General features: G+C 44.7%; 1 protein-coding gene across 4 annotated transcripts in view; it reads right to left on the bottom strand.

The window, feature by feature from the left end:
* The window catches only part of LOC134909301 (cilia- and flagella-associated protein 57-like), a 156,425-nt gene that overhangs the window by 82,498 nt on the left and 47,440 nt on the right, over window positions 1-26,487 (bottom strand). For all 4 annotated transcript variants that reach the window (XM_063916035.1, XM_063916038.1, XM_063916036.1 and 1 more), the window contains exons 7-8: window positions 24,618-24,757; window positions 7,431-7,596 (exon numbers count right to left, since the gene is read on the bottom strand). In XM_063916035.1, the coding sequence (XP_063772105.1) occupies window positions 7,431-7,596; window positions 24,618-24,757 (306 nt within the window). The remainder of the gene's footprint in view (window positions 1-7,430; window positions 7,597-24,617; window positions 24,758-26,487) is intronic.

The raw sequence follows: 26,487 nt of genomic DNA, 5'->3' as shown, positions 1-26,487 counted from the left end.
AGAATCGAGACTTGTGAAAGTAGCAAAAGAGCTCTCACTCCTGACTGGATATCCAGAACCTTCGCCTGTGAGAGAAAAACCCTCTGATACTGAATGTCAAAAAGGAGACTCAAAAACACTGTCCTTTGTAATGGACTTCATTTGGATTTTGTAAAGTTTGGCAACATCGAAAATGGCCAATGTTAGTTGAAGATGTTGCTGTCACAAAGTCACTGAAGAGCCTTGATCAACAGATCGTCCAGATAGGGTATAACATTTACAGTTGTGCTCATAAGTTTACATACCCTAGCAGAATTTGTGGTTTTCTGGCCATTTGTCAGAGAATATGAATGATAACTCACAAACTTTTCTTTCACTCATGGTTAGTGGTTGGGTGAAGCCATTTATTGTCAAACAACTGTGTTTACTCTTTTTAAATCATAATGAAAACAGAAACTACCCAAATGACCCTGATCAAAAGTTTACATACCCTGGAGATTTTGGCCTGATAACATGCACACAAGTTGACACAAACGGGTTTGAATGGCTACTAAAAGTAACCATCCTCACCTGTGATCTGTCTGCTTGTAATCAGTGTGTGTGTGTGTGTGTGTGTGTGTGTGTGTGTGTGTGTGTGTGTGTGTGTGTGTGTATAAAAGGTCAGTGAGTTTCTGGACTCCTGAAAGACCCTTGCATCTTTAATCTAGTGCTGCACTGACGTGTCTGGATTCTGAGTCATGGGGAAAGCAAAAGCATTGTCAAAGGATCTGCAGGAAAAGATAATTGAACTGTATAAAACAGGAAAGGGATATAAAAAGATATCCAAGCAATTGAGAATGCCAATCAGCAGTGTTCAAACTCTAATTAAGAAGTGGAAAATGAGGGATTCTGTGGAAACCAAATCACGGTCAGGTAGACCAACAAAAATTTCAGCCACAACTGCCAGGAAAATTGTTCGGGATGCAAAGAAAAATCCACAAATAACTTCAGCTGAAATACAGGACTCTCTGAAAAAAAGTGGTGTGGTTGTTTCAAGATGCACAATAAGGAGGCATTTGAAGAAAAATGGGCTGCATGGTCGAGTCGCCAGAAGAAAACCATTACTACGCAAATGCCACAAAGCATCCCGCTTACAATACTCCAAACCGCACAGAGACAAGCCTCAAAACTTCTGGAACAAAGTCATTTGGAGTGATGAGACCAAAATTGAACGTTTTGGCCACAACCATAAACGTTACATTTGGAGATGAGTCAACAAGGCCTATGAAAGGTACACCATTCCTACTGTGAAACACAGAGATGGATCGCTGATGTTTTGGGGATGTGTGAGCTACAAAGGCACTGGAAACTTGGTCAAAATTGATGGCAAGATTAATGCAGCATGTTATCAGAAAATACTGGAGGAAAATTTGCACTCATCAGCCCGGAAGCTGCGCATGGGATGTTCCAACATGACAATGATCCAAAACACAAGGTCAAGTCGACCTGTCATTGGCTACAGCAGAATAAAGTGAAGGTTCTGGAGTGGCCATCTCAGTCTCCTGACCTCAATATCATTGAGCCACTCTGGGGAGATCTCAAACGTGCAGTTCATGCAAGACAGCCCAAGAATTTACAGGTACTGGAGGCTTTTTGCCAAGAAGAATGGGCAGCTTTACCATCTGAGAAAATAAAGAGCCTCATCCACAACTACCACAAAAGACTTCAAGCTGTCATTGATGTTAAAAGGGGCAATACACGGTATTAAGAACTGGGGTATGTAAACTTTTGATTAGGGTAATTTGGGTAGTTTCTGTTGTCATTATGATTTAAAAAGAGTAAACAGAATTGTTTGACAATAAATGGCTTCACCCAACCAGTACCATGAGTGAAAGAAAAGTTTGTGAGTTATCATTCATATTCTCTGACAAATGGCCAGAAAATCACAAATTCTGCTAAGGTATGTAAACTTATGAGCACAACTGTATACCCAACCGCCTGAGTAGAGATATCATATGAGCCATGACCTTTGTAAAGACTCTGGGTGCTGTTGACAGACCAAAGGGCAGAGCTTGGAACTGAAAGAACCAGTGACCTACTGCAATCTCAGTAGATGATGATGTCCCTTCCAAATGGGGATATGTAAATAGGCGTACTTGATTGTCTATGGATACCAAATAATCTCACTCCTCCATGGAGTTTCGACGGATCGTACTAAGGCCATCTTGAACTTTCCCAGGTAAAGGTAAGGGTTTAACCATTTAATATTTAGAATTGGATGGAAGGACCCATCTGGTTTGTTCATCAAGAAAATAATTGATTATAAACCTGGTCCTGTTGGTCTACAGGGACTGGAATAATTACCCCCAAATTTAAAAGAGAAGACACCACCTGAATGATGACCCTTCTGTTGTACTGATTATAAGGAAGAGGGGTAGCAAAGAAATGGTCTGAGACTGGACCCTCTAGGTCAGGGGTGGGGAACCTTTGGCCCTCCAGCTATTGTTGAACAACACATACCAGCATACCCTGCTACAGATTTGCTATTTGGCCATGGTAAAACTGTTGAAGGGCATGCTGGGATGTGTAGTTCAATAACAGCGGGAGAACCGCAGGTTCCTTACCCCTGATCTAGGTCTAGCATATAACCTGTGGGTACAATTCCGCTTACCCAATAGTCCGGGCTGGATTAAATCGTGAGTAAACAGGTTACCACCACCTGAATGTGGACCGTAGCCCTCAAACCATCATGTGGAATGATTTTTAGGTGTCTTGACCGCAGGGAAATGGATACATGGGTTACCCTATCCTCTGAATGTACCTCTAAAGCTCTTTAAGTGCCTCTGCGGGCCTAAAAACGTTTCCTCTTCCTTGTGCCCTGAGAACCTGGGAGACTTGGCTTTGGGAGCTGAGACTGGAAGGTAAGGGCTCTTGCCTCCTGTAGCCTGGGAAACAATGTTTGAGAGTTCTGAGCCAAACAAAAAGTCACCTTCAAATAGAAGTGGTTCCAAAGTATATTTGGATTCAGGGTCAGCATTCCATGCTCAAAGCCATAAAGAACATCTGGCTGAAACTGCTAAGGTTGAAATACGAGACTGCACCTTGATAACATCTAATAAAGCATTGCCCACGTAGGCCAAAGCCTCTGTGATTTGATCAGCTAATAGAATAGCCCCAGATAGATTTCCTAACTGGAATCCCTCGACCACCTAGGCCATCCTGGAGTCAACAGCCTTAATGTCAAACTCCGGAGTTTTTAAACTTGTTTCTTACCATTGTGATGTCTGTTCTGTCTGGCGCAGAGGTCCTTGCGCGCTGTCTCCACACATTGCTTCTGCTGACGCCGATCCCACATGAAGTCATCTGCAGCTACCGCTGTCTCTGTGTATAGCGCTTCACAGCGCTGCTGTGTGCAGTTTCAGTATTGATTCTCCATTGTGTTTACTTCTTGGTGTTTGGGCCTAGTTCAGAGTTTCCTCCAAAACAGGACCTGGGCGCTGCCATCTTGGATTCCATCAGCTGATCTTCCATTGTCCAGCATCTAATCAGTCTACACTCTGTGCTATAAAGGGGACTTCCTGTGAGTAACAAATCGCCAGTATAACAGTCTCTTCTTAGGAAGTAACAGCTCCTATGTTCCAGTGATTTTGCTCTGATAAGGTTCCAGTCCACTGACACCACGGAGCATGCTGCACATAGCGAGCCTGTATTTGTACAACCCTTAGGTAATAGGCTATTACAACTAGCACAGGTGAAATGTGTAGCTGATCCTGGTTTGCCTTTGGAAACTTTGGGCTGGATATAATGACGCCTGAGTTGGCCATTCTCCCCCCTAAGTCCCACGAAGCAGGCAGGCTGATGCCATCTAGCTCTGCCTGAAAATAACAAACAGATAAAATAAATGCAGAAAACTCTTCAGGAGCTTCCAGCGACGTGACCGGCTTCTCCGGGCACATTTTCTAAACTGAGTCTGGTAGGAGGGGCATAGAGGGAGGAGCCAGTGCACACTATCAAATTCTTAAAGTACCCAAAGCTCCTAGTGGACCCGACTACACCCCATGGTACTAAATAGATTCCCAGTATCCTCTAGGACGTAAGAGAAATATCGGGGATATATTGCACAATAATGCCCTACCTTATCCCCATGAACGGCTCCTCAGATGCTTTTCCAGTGAACACAGAGCCCCAGTGACTGCATGCAGTTTGGTGACTATCTGCATTGGCAAGGAGAATGGGGTCTCAGGCTCCAGCCTCTCTATTCTATCTGTCCCTATTCTGTTAGCGCTTGCCGCCTGTAACCAGGGGCTAAGCACCCTATTTAAAAAATAAATTAAAATAAAATAAACCTAACTAAAAAGCTAAGCTAACATTGTGCCTTACTCCTAAAGCACTAAAACAAGACTGGAGGCTGTCGCAAGGGGAGGGGTTATGTAGGTAAAGGGAGTCAGCAGTTAACTGTTTTAGTGACAGGGTCCAGAGGACATATACATAACCCAGAGTACATAGCCAGATTAAGGGGGGGATGCAGGGCATACTGTACCCCGGGCCCCCCTGTGTCAAGGGCCCCCTGCCCAGAGCACACTGACATCACTAGCTTTCCCTCTTAAGCAGCAGCAGAACCAGCAGCCAGAATGTGAGCAGGACAGTATGCGGTGCAGGCAGAGACACAGGAATATCATGTTTCATGAGCTACCAACGGAGCTTTCTGACCAGAGAAGAGATAGGAGGGTGGAGAGAGCTGTAAGGGACACAGGGATCCCAGCTTCTCCTCATCCCCGCCTGGGTGTCTGAGTCCTGTGTAAACTATCATGCAACTAAACCATTTGGGTCTAGAGATAGAGACACATACACACAGTCCTACAGAGTCCTGTCCCAGTGCATAAGTAGTACAGAGGCTGCTGCTATTCTTGCATTTAACAACATAAATTATTTTATTTTTATATGTGGATTTTAAGGTTAAGTTGTCTTTGTTCCACTACAAAAAAATATATAAAATAGTTGTCTTTCAATTAGGCTTAGCTATAAACAGTACACAGGCATTATTACACTATTAGTTAAATCTAATATACACCATTGGTTTAAACTTAATATGCACAATCTATACCTCCTACCATGGCCCATTCCAGGAGGGACAAAATAATGGGAGGTATGCACAATTTAATATACATCCCCCACATTCCATCGGGGCCCCCCTGTCTTAAGTGCCCCAAGCACCCCCAAGGCTAATCCGGCTCTGCCAGAGTACTGGAACTGGATCTTGCAGAGGAGAACCAGCTGCTAGAAACGGGATATCTACTGCATGAATCATAGACACTCACACCTGTTTACCAAGGACATTGGAACATTTTACTAAAAAGCTATAACACATGGTGGAGTTCATCATTATAATTATATACAAATAAAATATAACATCAAAGTTAACAGTCAATAGAAACGTTTCTGCCTTCTGACTGGATCTGAAAGATCAACCTACTTATTGTCAGTCTTTTAATCCACACCCATGTGAAAGGCCCCAGCAATCCTTGTAGGGATGTACAATTCTTTATTTAATGTTACATTTGAGCTTAATTATGTTTAGCAGCTTAAAAAAGTGTCAACACAGACTGAACATTGTTTTGCTTAAATGTAAGTATGATAATGATCATTAAAATATTGCATTCGTTTACGCTAAAGAAACCAGTATCTGTTGAAAGTATTCTTATGGTGGGTACACACGGCGCAATGCGCCATAAACCCGACATTGACTATTCGACGCGGCCGATATAGTCAATGTTGGGCTGCCTGCACAGTCTATTTTTCCTTGCGATGCCGATCCTGCGGGACCGAGCATCGGCATCGCAAGGACTATACACACAGTGTTATATACACTAACTTTCCTTACGATTTTGACTATATAGTCAAAATTGTAATGAAAGTTAAGTACATATTGTGCCGTGTGTACACACCTTTAGAACACAAATAACAACATGATAGCTGAGGTATAAGCCACCACGGTTTATGACCAGAGTCGGCCCTAGGCATAGTCAAACTAGGCAAATGCCTAGGGGCACAAGCAGCTTCTGCTGATTAAAATTATATGCATCATGCCTATATTCTATATGTGACTTCGGCTGTATCTGCATACGAAATGCTACGTTACAGTGTCTTCCTGGAAATCACTGTAACGTAGCATTTCGTATGCAGATACAGCCACAGTCGCACACAGAATATAGGCATGCCGCATATCATTTTAATCATCAGAAGCTGCTTGTGCATCCTAGTCATATAGCAATGCAAATAAGACACATTCTCAAAAAAAAATGTGCATGACGTTAGCAGAGCTGACCCAGAGCTGCCAGCTGACTCACGCCATGCATCTCCTGCTGCATGGCATATTGAGGCAAGATGTATGAGGACACATCTGTATCCAAGCAAAGGCAGAAGTCACAGTGTTAGCGACCGTGTGAGTGCTGTGTACAGTAGGGTTGGTTGTACAATAGTATTTGGCATATCTGTTAGGGGCATTATGTGTGTCATGTGTATAAATGCCATAATAATGTGTGGCATATGTGTAAGGGGCACTGTGAGTGGCATTATGTGTATAAGGGCATTAATAATGTGCAGTATATGTGTAAGGGTCATTATCTGCATAAGGGCATTAATAATATGCGGAATATGTGTAAGGGGCATTATGTGTATTAGGGCATTAATAAAGGTTGGAATAATGTGTAAGGTGCATTATGTTTATAAAGACATTAATAATGTGTGTCATATGTGTAAGGGGCATTACTCTGTGGTATTTTGTGTATAAAAGCATTACTAATGTGTGGCATTATGTGTATAAGGTGCTCTACTGTATATATGTAACGTATAGCACGGGCACTACTGTGTGGTCTAATGTGAATAAAGAGCAATATGGTGTGGTGTAATGTAAATAAGGAGCAATTCAGTGTGATGTAATGTGAATAAGGGGCACTACTGTAAGGAGTAATGTATATAAGGTAAAGTGGTGCTACTGTGTGAGCTAACGTTACTAAGGCACATTATTGCATGATATAATGTGAATAAAGTTGCACTACTGTGTGACGTAATTTGAATTGGGTGTACTATTGTGTGGCCATGCCACTTCCCAGCAAGAACACACCCCTTTTTGGACTGTGCGCCAAATGTGCTCACTGTTCCTATTTAAGATACAGAGGGCTGGAGCACCAAAATGAGGACTGCTATGGGTGAGGGGTGACGGTGATGGGAAAGGTTTGCAGGGTCAGAGGCGGAACTAGTGGCAGTGCTAGGGGTCACCAGCTAAAATCTTGCCTAGGGCATCATATTAGTTAGGGCCGGTTCTGTTTATGACTCCTGTTGTTTTGCACCTAGCACATTACACAATGCAATCCTTATTAATATAAAAGTATTAGTAAGTTATAGAGAGTAATGGGATCAAGGGATAATATACACCCTCCATAAACAACAACAACTTAATATATGTATATTACCTCCCGGCAGCCACGGACAATGAATTCTTTGAATGGTCGGATGTCATCGACCAGCAGGTTCATCAGACACAGCTTGTCAGAAAATCCCACTAGGATATACAATCCAGATGGGTGCAGGGATATGCTGTATGCTTCCTCTTGATAATGCTTACACAGCTCCAGAGTCCTGTTAATCAATAGGACACAATGGTTACATCACCAAAGGCCATTCATGAAAAAAACAAAACCTATTTGTTAGCGCTACAATGTATGAATAAAAAATGTGATGAATCCCATTAATTTAATAATAACCAGCCATATAACAACCACTGCATGTAGTACATTAGGGGGCAATAATGTGCAGCTATCAGCTACACACAGCCATGCAGTGGGAGAACCAATATTCATTACATGCAAGAGATAAATAAACAGAAACCAGTCCGGTTGCTAAGACACTTATGTGGACGTTGGGAAGAGGGTTTCCATCTGCAACGGGTACAAAGCGGATCGGTGCTGGGCGATGGATTTAACTAGGAATCCATTCGCACAGCCGATCGCAAGGTGATTGACAGAAAGAGGGCGTTTATGGGTCTCAACTGACTGTTTTCTGGTAGTTTTTGGAAAAATGCAGGCATGTCCAAGCATTTGCAGGGCGGGTGTCTGACGTCAATTCCGGGACCGGACAGGCTGAAGTGATCGCAGCGGCTGAGTAAGTCCAGAGCTACTAAGAAACTGCAAAAATCTTTTTTGTGCCGTCGGCTGCAACAGCGCTCGCACACTTGCAAAGCAAAAATACACTCCCCCACAGGCGGCAACTATCTGATCGCAGCACAGCAAAAAGTTGCTAGCGTGTGTCAAAGTCGGAAAAATATCATGCTACACGTTGCCATATATTCACCTCATGCACTCGCCCGCTGCACGTGCACATTCTCTTCCGTGCGTGCGGATACTCGCAGCTGCGTGATGGCGCCTCCTCGGCCATGCGCTCGAGCGCGTGGTATGTGCATTTACGGTAGAGTTTGTGTGCGTCTAGCGGGCGACTCAATCGTTAAATAATAAAACCAAATAGTATGTTTTATAGGCAATGTTCCCCTTAATAATAACAGTAAGTTTGTTTAATGTAACTGGTCGCTGGACAGAGGAATTCCTCTTTGCATGATATGAAGGGTCAGACAGGGTTTTGTGTGTTTATTACATTGCAGAGGGTAATCGGAGCGTCTCAATCGCTCAAACAGCTTTAGTATTAACAAGGTTAAGCAGCGTTATATCGCTACAGTATTTCAGTAGTAAGGTTTACAGTACAAACTCAATCTTTCACTGTGTTGCATACAAGGTTTACTGAGTGTCATCCCGTGAGCGTCTGCGCCGCTCGTGTTCCCCTCGTGGTCACGAGCGTACGCTAGTAGCGTAGCATTACGGTAGTCGGCCGCCTATAGCGTGCTCGTCACCAAGCGTTAAGCTGTGAGCGAGCGTGTCGCATGTGCGTCTCGACCACGGATAAGCGTCTGCTACGCTAAGTACGTACCCTTACGGTACCCCATACGCCAATTGCTGTCACAATCCTGACTGTAGGTTTTATATTTGGTGACTTACCCCTGCCATCTGTCCTGGATCCTGTGTCTTTTCACTCACGGAGTTAAACAGCTTGTCAGCACTGAGTTTTCCTGAGTTCTCTGCCTGAGAGGTAATAGTTAATTAGCTCCACCTGTGGTGATCTCCTGTGTGAGGCTGAATTCAGTAATCTGAACTTTAGGTCTAAAAGCCAGCATCCTGTGTTTTGCAGAAGTCCAGGCTTCAGTGTTCTCTCGGCCTGCTAGGCCTCATTCTACATCACAACCTTGGCTAGAGTAGTCACATGACAGTGACTGTTCACCTGACCCAGAGTTGTTCAATCCTCTGCCAGCCTGAGACTCTCTGCATCACCTAATCCTGCTCACCAATCACCAAGGACCAGGAAGTATAAATCAGGAGGCTGAGTTAGAAACGGGGCCAGTTCCTTGTGTCACACACAGCTATGTGTGAGCATTCTAGCTGAGCTCCCTAAGGTTGTGATCTCCAGAGCTCCCGTATCCCAGTACCTCAGTACCTCCGTGCTTCCAGCACCTCCGTGCCTCAGTGCCTCAGTACCTCAGTACCTCCGTGCCTCAGCATCTCCGTGCTTCCGTGCCTCAGTACCTCCGTGCTTCCAGCACCTCCGTGCCTCCGTGCCTCTGCACCTCCGTGCCTCAGCACCTCCGTGCTTTCAGCACCTCCGTGCCTCAGTATCTCCGTGCTTTCAGCACCTCCGTGCTCAGTACCTCCGTGCTTCCAGCACCTCCGTGCCTCAGTACCTCTGTGCTTCCAGCACCTCCGTGCCTCCGTGCCTCTGCACCTCCGTGCCTCAGCACCTCCGTGCTTCCAGCACCTCTGTGCCTCCGTGCCTCAGTACCTCCGTGCTTCAAGCACCTCTGTGCCTCCGTGCCTCAGCACCTCCGTGCTTTCAGCACCTCCGTGCCTCAGTACCTCCGTGCTTCCAGCATCTCCGTGCCTCCATGCCTCAGCACCTCCGTGCCTCAGCATCTCCGTGCTTCCAGCACCTCCGTGCCTCAGCACCCCAGTGTCTCTACGCACCCCAGTGTCTCTACGCACCCCAGTGTCTCCACGCACCTCAGTGTCTCTACGCACCTCAGTGCCTCCAATCACCTCAGTGCCTCCACGCACCTCAGTGCCTCTACGCACCTCAGTGTCTCTACGCACCCCAGTGTCTCTACGCACCCCAGTGTCTCTACGCACCTCAGTGCCTCTACGCACCTCAGTGCCTCTACGCACCTCAGTGCCTCTACGCACCTCAGTGTCTCCAAGTACCTCAGTGTCTCCAAGTACCTCAGTGTCTCCAAGTACCTCAGTGTCTCCAAGCACCTCAATGTCTCCAAGCACCTCAGTGTCTCCAAGCACCTCAGTGTCTCCAAGTACCTCAGTGTCTCCAAGCACCTCAGTGTCTCCAAGCACCTCAGTGTCTCCAAGCACCTCAGTGTCTCCAAGCATCTCAGTGTCCCCAAGCACCCCGTGCCCTTTAGCACAGTTGTACCTGTTATTCTTCACTGATTCATCAGCGCCTTTCCAGTTCTGTCTTTCAGGAGACCTTCAGCGCCCACACGTGCTTCCTGTCTGCCGACCTCATCCTGCATGAGGAGAACCTGGATTCGGCCATCTCTGCCGCGGTTCCTCTTCCCAGTCACCGGAAGAGACCCCGAGTCCACAACACTTCCAAACCAGGTCAGTGGTGGTATTCGTGTAGTCCTCCAGTCGCCCGCGCAGACTTCGCTAGCACCGGGTTCACAAAACCTTAGTCATGACAATTGCGTACTGAGTATCTTACCCATTTTATAGTGAATGTTATAAGATAAATATTTAGCTTTATCAATTGGCGGCTCGTCCGTCCTCCACATATCCGCACTAGCGAACACAGACTTTATCTGTCAGCAAGGGCGGGAAGGCAGTATCCCTTCGTAGAGGGATACAGTAGTGCTGACTAGATAAGCGTCTGCATCGCTACGCTGTAGGAGTGCTGGTGGAATCCGGAACCGGAAGGTAAGAACAGTACGCTATTGTCTTTTAAAACTGTTTATTTCTGTTTTGGGTACGCACACACGCATGCACGCACACACCTGTATTTCTTTTTCCATTTGTGTATTTTCACACCTCACCTTCCTGCTTGCCATTTATCATTGATAACGTGCTGAGAAAGATTTGTTGCTATTGGTAGTTAAAAGTAATATTAATACGTTAAGGAGTAATTTGTAAAACACGCACACGGCTTTGCCTAAAGATACAAGGAAAGATCTGTGTGGTGTTCAGTAAATGATTACAGTTAAAGATCATCTACATTGATATAAACGTGTTAATTGTATTTCTGTGGATATACCTGGCTTGCGTACATGTGTCTCTAACAAAGGGCGGGACTAGCGTACGCGACGCAAGGGCCGAATCACGGAGCGTATATTACGCAACGCAGCGTCTGGGTACGCCCACATAATACAAATCACACGTTAGTATTGTTTTAGTTAGGCGATAAGGAGGCAACGCGATAATAGCGCAAATAAATCTCAGTGTCCTAAATTTGAAGCTAATAGATCCTTCTCTAGTTGCAACTCCTCGGGATTAGCCTGCGATACTGAATGAAAGGGATTTCTGCGCAGAAACGAAAGTAAAGAGTATATGAGGTGAAAGAGTGTGTATACATATATATAAGTTTTTAATTTTTGGGGTGGAACCACAGGAAATCATCGAGTTCTCGTGAGGTACATACGTGTAAGTGACGGCACGTGGCTTGGGAGGCATCCCTTGTTAAACATATTAAAATAAGAGCATTAGAGTATAGCAGACCAGGAGGTCTACTGTAGCACAGACCAGGAGGTCCAGACAGACCAGGAGGTCTAGGTACAGCAGACTAGGAAGTCCGCTATAGATAAAGAGATAAAGAAGCACAACACCAGGAAGGGTTGGTGCGGTACCCATATAGGCCATTAAGCTCTGGCTGAAGGAATTCGCAGCCACAATTTTCGATTCCACTGGTTGCTCCGCACATAAGATTAGTTGCTTATGTGCAGAACGATTGTACCGCACGTAATTGTGTGCATTAGTTAGTAACTTGACCCAGTACCATTTGCGTACGCTAGAGGGGTCATAAACGCTATTTGTACATTCTAACGTGATTTGTGTAATTTTTTTTTATTTTAAGGGAGATTCGCTGGTCACTCGGGAATTCTCTAACAACCAATAGTTACTGGGAAGGGTTAAGTGCTCTTCGGATCACACCCACATGTTCCAGTAAATAGAGGTTCAGGTCGCAGGGGCCCTAGGTTGAGTACGCCAGCGCTAAGGCAGTGTGTGGGCGTATTGGTCGACGTGGGCGAGTGAGTGGAGGTACTCGGTAAACTTCCGCCGCCGGCCTACCCCGGACATCTTGGTTTTTGTAAGGGTTCGCTGAAGACCCTGATTTGAAGGTCAGAGGTAGTGAAAGCGACACCTGCAAAGATGGGGGCCAGTTGTTCAGGTAGGGGGCGATCAACCTCGGTTTGGGTTGACTTAGTAAACCGACCAATCGGGTCGGCAAGGTATGTCATGTGTGAGAAATACGGTTCACACACAGAGGTTTTGTGCGATAAATGGGAAAGAATGACTGTGCATGATGGGGAAAAGTTCCCACGGGTAGGCAGTTTTAGTCCCGAGGTGTTACAAAATCTAAGGAGAAGGATATGTCTCATTAAATCTGCAAAGAGACGGATCAAACATTATGATTATTTACAGTTATGGCAACAGGAAGGTGAAATACAAAGAGGATTGGCTCAAGCGGCTGGATCTAACCCTATCAGGAAACTGATAGCCACCGCTCCCCCACCACCATACATAACGGGAGAGAAGGTGGTTACAGAGAATGGCACACTGGTGTATGATAAACATGCACTTAGTAACTGTATAAATGTTAAGAATAATGTAACCAAGATTGTTGATGCTAATATTAACCCGTGCAAGCTGTACCCTGTTTTAAACTTTCCCCAGGATTGTGACCAAGAGGATGAGCCAACAACAATATCGGCACTCTCTCTAGCAGCCACCATAGCAGAAACAACAGTGGGCACGTCCCAACCAGTAAGAGCAGTATCAAAGGCCCCAAGTGGAGGGACAGGTGAGGTCGTATCAACTGGTAAGTACGGCACTATACACTATGCTGAAACCATTACACCACATGTTGTAGAATCTACTCAGAATTATGTTATTGAACTTAATCCCGTTAGGGTAATTGCAGTGCCAAATGGGAAAACTGACACTTCAGGAGTCACTCCTGTCAGACACATCGCCATGCACTGCCCCTTTTCCCGAATGGAATTAAGATCAATGGTGTCTGAATTCCCTGATCCTAGGAAAGATCTAGTTGCAAGCCAGAAATACATTAGAGAGCTAGGAAATACTGTGGAGCTCAATAACAAAGACTGGCAGATATTGCTGAGGGCATGTTTACCCTCCAATGTCGATTCAGCGAGATTTATAGCTGACTGTAAATTAGATGAAGAGGTACCCCTTACGGATGTTTACAACCAAGATAATGTAAAGAGAATAAATTTACAGTTAAAAGAGTATTTTCCAGCTGTTGCCAAATGGAACAAAATTTTCTCCATCAAACAAAAAGAGGGAGAAACAGCTGCTGATTATTTTCATCGGGCACTACAGGAAATGGCTAAGTATACAGGCATAGAAGACATTAAGACAAATGTGAATCATAGAGAAGTAGCAGTATCTGTGTTAATGGATGGTTTAAAGGAAGTATTGAGGACGAGGGTACAGACCACCCAACCATGTTGGCGAGGTCTGTCGGTGGCTACTTTGAGAGAGGCCGCTATTGATCATGATCGGAATATCACCAGACACAGGGAGTCACAAAGTGATAAGTTAATGGCCGTAAGTATACAGGCCCTGACCACAAGGCCACCTCAGTGTAAATCTCCGACCCCTGTGGGTAAGTCAAATGTGGTAACTTGTTATTACTGTCATAAAGAGGGACATTTTGCACGAGACTGTAGATCGAAAAATGCACAAAAATCATATCAACCCCCTAGACAACGACATGACACACGAAATTGGGATCAAGGACCGCAGAGACGGAGTTATGAGCCACACGCAGGGGAAACAAAAAAGTATCCCCCAAAAAGAGACTGGCAAGTCACTGATAGTTCCCATTTACCCCCTTCACAGGTAATAGCTGCCAGCGCAATGCAGGGAGGTCACCACGCACCATAGGGGTGGGGCCACACCTGTAATCTGCAGCCAGTAAAACTAATTGCGAGCCTTGGAAGTGAACCCGAGGTCACAATTGATGTAGCTGGTAAATCTCTAAATTTCCTTGTAGATACGGGGGCGGCCAAGTCAGTGATAAATTCGACCGTGGGCATGAGAACCACTGGTAAAACAATTCCAGCCATGGGAGTAACAGGAGTAGTACAGCACTACCCTTTAAGCAAACATGCAGAGATTACGATAGGGCCTTTGCATACCAAGCATTCTTTTCTGCTGGCTGCATCGGCTCCGACTAATCTCCTAGGGAGAGATTTACTGTGCAAAATGGGATGCGTCATATACTGTACTCCTGAAGGTGTGTTCTTGGACATACCCGAAAACCACGCTCAGGAAGCGCAGGATATGCTAGACTCCCCAACAAGATTAATGTCACACACTGTTGTTGTAAATAGGTGTCCGTCCAAGGTAGAGGAAATGATTTCCCAGATACCGGAATCACTTTGGACCAAGGATGGACAAGACACTGGATTGATGGCAAACGGAGCCCCAGTAGTTGTACAAGTAAAAGATGGTAGGATAGCTCCAAAAATCCCACAATACCCTCTGAAGCCAGAGGTGGAGTTAGGAGTTTACCCTGTAATAGAGCGCTTACTACAACAGGGCATTCTGGTAAGAACGTCCAGCACTGCCAATAGTCCCATCTTCCCTGTTAAAAAGAGTGGGGGGAGGGGTTACAGATTAGTGCAGGATCTAAGAGGGATCAACAAAATAGTTGAGAGTCAATTCCCTGTAGTGCCAAATCCAGCTGTCATCCTTATGCAAATCCCTCCCACTGCCAAATTTTTCACTGTGATTGACCTCTGCTCCGCTTTCTTCTCGGTACCTCTGCACCCTGACAGTCAATACTTATTCGCATTCCCATACAGAGGAGTTCAGTACACTTGGACTCGTTTACCACAAGGTTTCATAGACAGTCCAAGTATTTTCTCACAGGCCCTACATGATTGTTTACAGTCTTTCCAACCAGAGAGTGGATCAATATTGATACAGTATGTGGATGATTTGCTGCTGTGTTCAGATTCACTGGAAGCGTCCCTGAGAGATACGAAACAACTCCTGTTTCATCTTTCAGACACAGGACACAAGGTTTCCAAGGACAAGTTACAATTATGCCAAACCCGTGTGAAGTATTTGGGACACTGTCTAACACAAGGACTGAGACACCTTACCGCTGATAGAATTCAAGCAATTCGTGACATGACCCTGCCACAAACCCAGCAACAGATTAGAACATTTTTAGGAATGTGTGGGTATTGCCGTAACTGGATCCCAGGTTTTTCCATACTAGCCCTACCTTTGCTGGAGATGGTCTCCTCAAACAAACCTGATCGGATTTCGCACACAGACGAGTCTGAGATGGCATTTGAGAGACTTAAACAGTGCCTAACGCAGGCACCGGCATTAGGTATGCCTGACTATGGGAAACCCTTTGAGCTGTACGGAACAGAGAGTGCTGGGTGCGCAGCAGGTGTCTTAACCCAGAAGCATGGTGATGCCAGCAGGCCGGTAGCCTACTATAGCGCTCAGCTAGACACGGTAGCGCGATCCCTTCCCACATGCTTGCGAAGCGTTGCAGCAATAGCATTGCTAGTCACAAAAAGCGAAGATGTAGTGCTAGGACACAACCTCACAATTCATACACCACATGCAGTGTCAGCCTTACTGAATTCGGCCCAAACCAGACACGTCTCATCAGCGCGGTTTACAAGATGGGAATTGGCATTGATGGCCCCCGTAAACATCACCATAAGGAGATGCAGCGCATTAAATCCTGCAACGTATCTCCCAGGTGTGCCTGGACAGGCACAAAGGGTGGAGGATGAGAGTGATGGTGAAGGAGGATTTAATACAGGGGATGACACGCATGATTGTATGGAATATTTGACCCAAAATTTCACGGCAAGGCCTGACATCAGTGACAACCCACTGGAAGATGTAGATTTTACTTTCTACACTGACGGTAGTTGTCACAGACAGACGGACTCGGGAGACTTGTGTACAGGATACGCAGTCGTAGATGACCAAGGTACCATAGAAGCGGAACCGCTAGGCCCACCACACTCAGCACAAGTTGCTGAACTGGTTGCCCTAACCAGAGCATGCGAATTGGCTAAGGGCAAATCAGCCAATATTTACACAGATTCTAGGTACGCCTTCGGAGTAGTCCATGATTTCGGGGCCCTCTGGCGCCTCAGAAATTTCATGACGGCAGCTGGCACACCCGTAGCGCATGCAGCCCACATCAAAAGACTTCTAACAGCGATACAGGAACCCGACAGAGTGGCTGTTATCAAGTTTAAAGCTCACACATATAGCCAAGACCCGGTATCACTTGGTAACAGCCGAGCAGACGAAGCTGCTAAATCAGCAGCTAGTAACCCCATACAAACAGACAGTACACAACTGATGGTATTTAATACTGTAAACACACAGAAATTGTGTGAAATGCAAAATTTGTGTTCCCCACAGGAAAAGGCAGTTTGGAGGTCAAAAGGATATGGCCAGGAGTCCTCAGGACTCTGGAGAGATGGACAGGGTAAGCCAGTGGCACCCAGAGCATACCTTCCAAGTCTAGCGGAAGGGCACATGGGCTGACTCATCTAGGCAAAGAAGGAATGTGTAAGTTGGTAAGAGCTTATTGGTGCGCCCCAGGATTTTCTTCCCATGCGGGTAAAAGAGCGATGACATGTCTCACCTGCTTGAGGAAGAATATCGGAAAGGCAATACCGACAGAGCCATCCCATATCCCTCCGACAGATGGTCCTTTCCAGGTAATACAAATTGATTTCATACAATTGCCACCTTGTAGAAATTTAAAATATGTATTGGTCTGTATTGATGTGTTCTCAAATTGGGTTGAAGCATTTCCCGCGGCCACAAATACCGCTGTATTTACTGCAAAGAAAATTGTGCAGGAATTTGTGTGTAGGTATGGTATCCCTAGAATCATTGAAAGTGATAGGGGTACCCATTTTACAGGTGAAGTCTTTCAAACAATGTGTAAGTTGATGGGAATTAATAGTAAGCTGCACACTCCGTACCGCCCCCAGGCGAGTGCGAAGGTGGAAAGAGTAAACAGCACTATTAAAAATAAATTGAGCAAGGTAATGACTGAAACAGGACTGCTATGGCCTGAAGCTTTGCCAATTGTATTATACAGCATCAGAACCACTCCCAGGTCCCCTCTTAATCTGTCTCCTTTTGAAATTCTGTTTGGTCGACAACCTCATGTTATGATTAACCCCCAGGATGATTTGAAATGTAACAATGAAGTAACTGTAAAGTACTTGGTTAAGATGAGTAAGCAATTGAGGAATCAGAATGATAATCTAAAGTTGGTGACTCCTGATCTGCCAGACAGTAATTGTCATGACATTGAACCTGGGGATTATGTAATGATACGGAATTTTCTACGCTCAGGTTGCCTTATTGACAGATGGGAAGGACCATATCAAGTCTTATTGACCAGCACAACAGCATTGAAGGTTGCCGAGAGAGAGACTTGGGTCCATTCGTCTCATTGTAAAAAGGTCACTGACCCAGAGAGGTCCCGTGATAAAGAACAGACGGTAGAGGTTGTATCACTAGAGTGTCTGTTCAGGGAGGATTGAGACGACACCTGAGCGCTGAGAATAATAAGACCGGAAGCTTGTCGAGCCAGATTTCTTTTCCCATTTGTTATTTTCTCCAGTTCCCACCTCCCTCCTATTTCCTTTCCCCTTTCTTATTTTTCTCCTTTTACTCCTCTAAGATGGACTTGCCCCAAGAGACTGTGATCCGGATTTTCCTGTTGACCATGATGTTGACCAGAGCAGTCTGTTTCGGTGAGAGTACCATGGAGGTCGAGAAAGGATCGGGAATGGGTTCTGATGACCAGGATGCAGGCGTAAATTTCCAAGAGCAACATAATCTCCGAGTAAAGGCGAGTATCAGAAAACAATCTGGTAGCATTGACAATAGAAGGAATTGTGAAGGATTGTTAGCTGAAGAGAACTGCATCTGTAGGCATTGTGACAATATAGTTGAGGATGGGTGCATAAAGAAATGTCAGTCCAGTTTTAATGTTCACATGGACCGGCATCCATTGAGTGACTATCACTCCTTAGTGGGTAAAGTGTTAAATCAGACAGACTGTTGGGTATGCTCTCAAGTACCTCAAGGTCATAGCAAATCAGGACTAGTACCATTCCCTTTAACTGTAGGAGAGGTACTTGAGCTAAGTGGTGGGAGGCCGGTGGACAAGAGGTTTAATATCTCTAGTCCTCCTAGTTTGAAGCTCCACCAATATCATGTGGATAGGTCCTTAGTGTGCTTTAACATTTCCAATCCCCGAAAGCCGGGAAATTAGGAAGTGTCATGGAGTAATCAAACCATGACCTTTTCATACAGAGCCGACAGAATGCCCATAGACACAGAATTTATACGCCAGATAGCCGACCATGGAAAATATTTCCGGTATAGGTACACTCTAGGATGTAGGACCATGCGAGTTGGAGAAGTATCACCAGGATACTGTGCACATATCGTACAACCTGATACATGTACTAAACAGATGGGAGAATTAGGGTTAGGAGATTTCACATGGAAAATTTGTAACATGATAATGTCATACTCCGTCCCATATGTTCTCCCCGATGATGCATATTTCATATGCGGGAGGAAGGCGTATAAGTGGCTTGCCCCAAACTCAGAGGGATATACTGCCTGAAGTAATGACTGTAACCCATAACAAAATGAAAGATATTCACCGCAGTGCCCAAGCTCCTTATACTCACACTCATTACGAGCACATCGTTAAACGGCACCTGATAGAGAGGACAGAGCATTCAGCCTCTGATCTGATCCATGAATCCACCGGGATTCAATTCCTACTCGCGTTAGATATCACTCGTACCGCCAGAGGAGTGATAAATTATAAATATATATCTGTGCTTGCAAATTTATTAGACAATATCACCGAAATGTATGACGACACATTCAGGTACACTGGGAAAGAGTTACAAGCCTACAAAACAGAACTGGTTCAGCATAGAATGATTCTTAATTACCTCACAGCGGTGACAGGCGGGTATTGTGTTACCCTAGCAACTCAATATGGAATAAAGTGCTGCACGTACATTACAAACAGCACGGAGGACCCAGCCGAGGTCATAGACCAAAAGATGGATGACATTCTACAATTAAAGTGGGAGTTTCGAAGGAAACACAATCTCACACTCGCTGCTGTGGGTAATGAGCTGACCAGTTGGGTGTCATGGTTGAACCCACGAAATTGGTTCTCTGGTTTAGGAGAATGGGCCCAAATTATTATCATGGATGTAGGGAAATTTCTTTTGTGTATTTTGGGAGTCGTCATATTGGTTGGACTGATATTTAGATGCGTTCGGGTTTTAACGAAGAGTAAAAGTAATACCAGGGTGATGAGTCTAAGGAGCGAGGACACTGTACTAACAACAACTAATTTGATTTATGACCCAACGATAGAGACAATGTTGTGATGAAAATGTGATTCCACGGTCCGTTTCTTTCACCCGTTTCTCCTTTGTTTTCCTCCAAGGTACAAAGACATCCGCTTGGAAGAAGAATTTGACAACCTCTTTTATACAGACCATTGATGAACTATGCTACAAGCCCCCAATTTCCCAAGTGACTTTAACTTTTACGATAGCCCAATACTTTAGAGACTGTAACTTTATGGACAATGGAACAACTTTTGCTCGTTATTTATAGCAAAAGCACTGAGAGACATCAGACAACATGTACATCAAGACAAGACTTCAGACAAGACCTCAATCATCAAATGCATATTAAACTCACATAGTTTACAACTGCATTTATAATAATTGCTTCTTATCTTCACCTCTACAACCTTCAGGTAATGACACACATAGTCGATAGGGAATATAGATACAGATATCAGCACTCACATATCCCCCCATTCATGTATCATCAACTAAATGTGCTCCCCCATTTGTTGCAACCAAAAGCCGAAAAGAGCTCGGTAAAGTTTCACAGCCCATCCACAGACCCATAATACGGGATAAGAAGGATTCAAATGTATACTTCGCAATACCTCGAAGCTTGATCTAAAACACGTACGGCACGATGAAACATGACCCCTCAAACATGGATTCATACACACATGCTTCTACTATCTCACTAGGTCATACCTTTTTCCCACCTGCTCCTCTCCTCCCTTTACCCAATCATAAAATTGTATTTACATTATGACATATATTTTTCTTTTTGAACTGTTTTAGGAAGTGGCAGTTATTGATGACTGCCAAAGGGTGGACTGTCAAAGTCGGAAAAATATCATGCTACACGTTGCTATATATTCACCTCATGCGCTCGCCCGCTGCACGTGCACATTCTCTCCCGTGCGTGCGCATACTCGCAGCTGCGTGATGGCGCCTCCTCGGCCATGCGCTCGAGCGCGTGGTATGTGCATTTACGGTAGAGTTTGTGTGCGTCTAGCGGGCGACTCAATCGTTAAATAATAAAACCAAATAGTATGTTTTATAGGCAATGTTCCCCTTAATAATAACAGTAAGTTTGTTTAATGTAACTGGTCGCTGGACAGAGGAATTCCTCTTTGCATGATACGAAGGGTCAGACAGGGTTTGAGCAGTGGTGTCTGGTACCTAACTAAAGAACATTTTATTAGAAACAATCCGGTGCTGGTTAGGTAAAGATTAATCGCTCCTGCGTATAGTTATGTCTATTAGTAGTTTCTGGACATTTACTATATTTGCGGTTCATTATCCATGCGGCGGGAATTCTGAGATTCCCTCCCACCTGAGCAGTTTGATATAGTCACAGCCCACCTGTTCAAACTAACCTATGACCTTTTGTTATGATGCGAGGAGACATTCCTGTGTCCAATGAACAATGAGATTGTAGGTCCCTTTGTAGTATACTGTACGCAGTGTATATAAGGACAGCCAGCCTGGCCAGCTCAGTCTTCTCTCCACAAACGGTTTTCATCTTGACTAACTCGGAGCTGGTACCAGGACTGCGCAGCGATCATTCCCCAGTGTGTGTAAGTTATTCTCTGTGACCATTCTAAATCTCTGACTGTATTCTGCCACGATCTCTCTCTCTCTCTCATTGTATGTTATTGTTTGCGATTGTGCCGCTATTGTATATTTATGTGTAGTTATTCTGCTTAGATATTGATGTTAGCCTGTAGTGTATGAACTGTTAACTGTTTTTCCTTTTTTACATAGCTAGATATTGTTAGTAAAGGTGTTGGAACCTTAGCTAGGTATTGTGTGTTTATTACATTGCAGAGGGTAATCGGAGCGTCTCAATCGCTCAAACAGCTTTAGTATTAACAAGGTTAAGCAGCGTTATATCGCTACAGTATTTCAGTAGTAAGGTTTACAGTACAAACTCAATCTTTCACTGTGTTGCATACAAGGTTTACTGAGTGTCATCCCGTGAGCGTCTGCGCCGCTCGTGTTCCCCTCGTGGTCACGAGCGTACGCTACGCTAGTAGCGTAGCATTACGGTAGTCGGCCGCCTATAGCGTGCTCGTCACCAAGTGTTAAGCTGTGAGAGAGCGTGTCGCATGTGCGTCTCGACCACGGATAAGCATCTGCTACGCTAAGTGCGTACCCTTACGGTACCCCATACGCCAATTGCGTACTGAGTCTCTTACCCATTTTATAGTGAATGTTATAAGATAAATATTTAGCTTTATCAAGTGTGATCAACTCGGAATGCCCCCCATAGTGTGTCATTATATGCACATCAGCAGAAACGCATCGGCCACGGATGAACACAAGTAGCAGCTGCAATGTAGTCGCTCCTGCTACTGCATTATCGTCCTGCTCTGCATTATCCCTTGTGTGATGTACTCAAGGGAGACTACCATTTTGCCGTAGAACTAATATTTAGTCTACGGATTCACTAGGAACCAGTGACAACTCTGCGGCACTTTATGGTGTACTCCACTGAAACAGCCACTGTATGGGCCAATATTCAGATGCAGCCTATGCATTCGCTAGGAACCAATGACAGCTCCAAGGCACTTTTGTGAGGTTCACTATGTGCACAGTTTAGATTAAAAAGCAAATGATCAATTGTCTAACCAAAAATCCCATTGAGGCTCTGGTTCAAAGTATATATATGGCAGAGTCAGACACAGAATTTCCCCAGATATATCCATGCTAATCGCCATACTTATTGCCAAATTCTACTTCTTCACATGCCTATTATACCAACCTCATTACAGTTCCCATGACCTTCACTGACCCCCACATTTATCAGGAGTCTTGTATTCTGCTGAAAGTGGTCTAGTCTTTCAATGAATGGTGGAGTACATCCATACACTACCATACACACTAACTCCACCATCAGTGCCATATTAAGCCTTGTGGGGGCACAGGGCAACACTAATAACATTGATGTGACTCTACTTACCATACCTCCCAACATGACCCTCTCCAGGAGGGACACAATGCTGTACTTCTGCACTTTTCTCCTAATTTATGATTGCTTGCACCTGTTTTGAACAGGTTAATGGATAAGAAAGGTGTTTCAGCACAGGTGATGGTAATCATACATTAAGAGGGAAGTCCAGGAGCAGAGCATTCTGTCCTTCCTGGAGAGAGTCATGTTGGGAGGTATGGCCCTACATAATAGTTACATTGGGGCAGTGGGTGACACTGAAACATGCACACCAGCACACGTTACGTATCTGGAACCATCTTCCATCAGCCATCATCCATCTTCCATCAGCAGCGTGGGTTGGGAGAGCAGGGAGCTGCTGGGAGAGTGTCCTGGATCTCCTTCACAATCACAGTGGCCACGTGCCGCATGCGAGGGACAGTGTGTGGGGGCCCCAGGACGACCGCCCCGTCGCCCCTCCTATAATATACTGCTGCCAATACTTTCATTACACTACAGTATACTACCCTCTACACACAACAACACCAGCACCACCACCACATGTATTTCCACACAGTAAAAACAATTATATGCTACTGCTGAATACTCTTCTAACCACATGGCACAACCCACTTAATCTAATCACGGGTGTGGTATAGAAGATCTACACTGTCTAGATAGACAGTCAAAAAGTCAACACCATATGGCAAACATGCATTAGGTCAACAGGTATATCAGGTTGGCAGGATCAAATAATTTATCCAAAAATGGTTGACACATAATAATTTTTTGTTTGTTTTACCAAATCTTGTATATTTCATGTTTTGTGACCACCATCAGTAGAAACATTGCCCAGATTTATTAAGCCTTGGAGAGTGATAAATTGCACAGTGATAAAGTACCAACAATCAGCTCCCAACTGCCATGTTACAGGCTGTGTTTGAAAAATGACAGTATCTGTGCAATTGATCACCGTGCAATTTATAACTCTCCAAGGCTTGATAAATCTGGGCCATAGGCCCTTGCCACTCTTTGGGCAAGGTTACTTTTCCCAGTTGTGGTGTCCATGTAGATAGTAAATCATACAAATGTTGAGAAAACATGTGAAAACCCCCAAAACATGTAGAACATTTGTGTGATGGCCATTGTCATGTCGACCTTGTGTAGTTCTTGACCTAATACATGTCGACCATATGGTGTCAACCTGTTGATTGACACTACCTAGAGACCATGTAGATATATAATCCGGATACCTTTAATCATATACTATGCGGCTGTCACATAGAGCACCAGACAGTACAACAAATACACTAAACAACAACATGACACCCTTCATGCATCCTGGGTAAAACACACATCAGAGAAGTCTCTTACCAGTAAGGCAAGATGTGGGTTTTACTCTCTCAGCGTTTTCTACTACCTGCAGAACCACCAGGAAGCAGACAGGGAACTGCAGTACAGTCAGACTCATTATACATATACATACATAGGGAGCCCTAGCAAATCATAATACATATGTTTGCAGCAATCTTAGAGTGTGTTTCGTTTCTGGGTAACAACACCCAATACCCCCAAGTGTTCTCCTGGATGGACTGTATCATTATATTTTATTTATCATCTATGTTTGATTGAAAATGTATCTCTCTATTGTACCAGGTCTACAGATCACTTTCATGGTGAGATCAGTAATATCACAGCATGAAGAGTAATGAGCTATAGGGGCATATGTAATAGGGTCTGAGTTTGCCGGAGGAGCGGGATGCCGGTTGATCTCAGAAGATTTTTTAAAGTGGCGATCATTTACAAAACAAACCCATGCCTTGTAAATGATTGCTGCTTTATGAAAACCTCTGAGATCGTCCGGCATCCCGCACCGCCAGGAAACTCAGACCCTATTACATATGCCCCATAGAGTGTATGTGTGTATGTGGGGAGGAATTGGGAGAGGAGGAGAGTGGGGCTGTAAGGCCAGACAAGTACCTGTTCTCAAAGTTCCAGATGCGCACCGAATGGTCAACTGAGCAGGTAGCAATGAGGGGTTTGCGGATACAGACGCTCAGGCCCGTGATGGCAGATGAATGCCATGACTCAGTCAGGAACTCAAAATGGGCATCATTCAACTGTAAAAGGAATGAGTAGTAAATTCTTAGACATATCCAGCAGAGAAAGCATCACTGGACTGTAAAATATCAACACAAATACCTTCCAAACTCCTAGGTGCATCATTCACAGAATTAATAAGGCAAATAGAGAATACATACAGTATATATATATATATATATATATATATATATGTTGTCCATAGCAGCCAGCACTCCTACTCATCAGAAACAACAGGTCCCGTGTCAGTGTAATCACATGTATAACTTTCCAAAAATCACGGCACTGGAGACAATTGCAATGAAAACACCAAACTTGTATTGCAGGTAGATGCACGTTTCAGAGCTACAGCTCCGTCCTCAGTACCATACAAGAAAGATTTTCTTGTATGGTACTGAGGACGGAGCTGTAGCTCTGAAACGTGCGTCCACCTGCAATACAAGTTTGGTGTTTTCATTGCAATAGTCTCCAGTGCCGTGATTTTTGGAAAGTTATATATATATATATATATATATATATATATATATATATATTTTTTTTTTATACAAAGTTTTCTTTATCGAAGCATGACAAATATACAGAAAATTCCATAGAGGTACATCCAATTGTAAATACAGTATAACACACAATAATAATATATATATATATATATATATGTACAGTATATTATATATATATATATAATAACGAGATTTATGGTAAGAACTTACCTTTGTTAAATCTCTTTCTGCGAGGTACACTGGGCTCCACAAGGATAGACATTGGGGTGTAGAGTAGGATCTTGATCCGAGGCACCAACAGGCTCAAAGCTTTGACTGTTCCCAGAATGCACAGCGCCGCCTCCTCTATAACCCCGCCTCCCTGCACAGGAGCTCAGTTTTTAGTTAACCAGCCCAATGCAGTAGCAGGAAAAGAGACGACAACGGTTAGTAGCCACATACACCACACTCTCACGACAAGAGAAGTGTCAGCGGCTAATGCCATACCAACCCAAAAAAGCTAAGTGCGTCAGGGTGGGCACCTTGTGGAGCCTAGTGTACCTCACAGAAAGAGATTTAACATAGGTAAGTTCTTACCATAAATCTCGTTTTCTGCTGTGGGGTACACTGGGCTCCACAAGGATGGACATTGGGGATGTCCTAAAGCAGTTCCTTATGGGAGGGGATGCACTATAGCGGGCACAAGAACCCGGCGTCTAAAGGAAGCATCCTGGGAAGCGGCAGTATCGAAGGCATAGAACCTTATGAACGTGTTCACTGAGGACCACGTAGCCGCCTTGCACAATTGTTCAAGGGTCGCACCATGGCGTGCCGCCCAAGAAGGTCCAACAGACCGAGTAGAATGGGCCGTAATGTGAGCAGGAGCCGACCGACCAGCCCTCACATAAGCATGTGCAATCACCATTCTAATCCATCTGGCCAAAGTCTGCTTGTGAGCAGGCCAGCCCCGTTTGTGAAATCCAAACAGTACAAAGGGAGAATCAGATTTCCTAATGGAAGCAGTTCTCTTCACATAGATACGGAGAGCCCGTACCACATCCAAAGACCGCTCTTTGTGAGACAGATCAGGAGAAACAAGTGCCGGAACTACAATCTCCTGGTTCAGGTGGAACGAGGAAACCACCTTAGGTAAATATCCGGGACGAGTCATAAGAACCGCACGGTCACAGTGAAATATCAGATATGGGGAACTACAGGACAAGGCACCCAAATCCGACACTCTTCTAGCTGAAGCAATAGCCAGCAGAAAC

Source organism: Pseudophryne corroboree, chromosome 4 (genome assembly GCF_028390025.1).
Source record: "Pseudophryne corroboree isolate aPseCor3 chromosome 4, aPseCor3.hap2, whole genome shotgun sequence".
NCBI classification, from domain to species: Eukaryota; Metazoa; Chordata; class Amphibia; order Anura; family Myobatrachidae; genus Pseudophryne; species Pseudophryne corroboree.
Note: the sequence above shows the minus strand (reverse complement) of the source record. Positions and strands in the feature narration are given on the sequence as shown.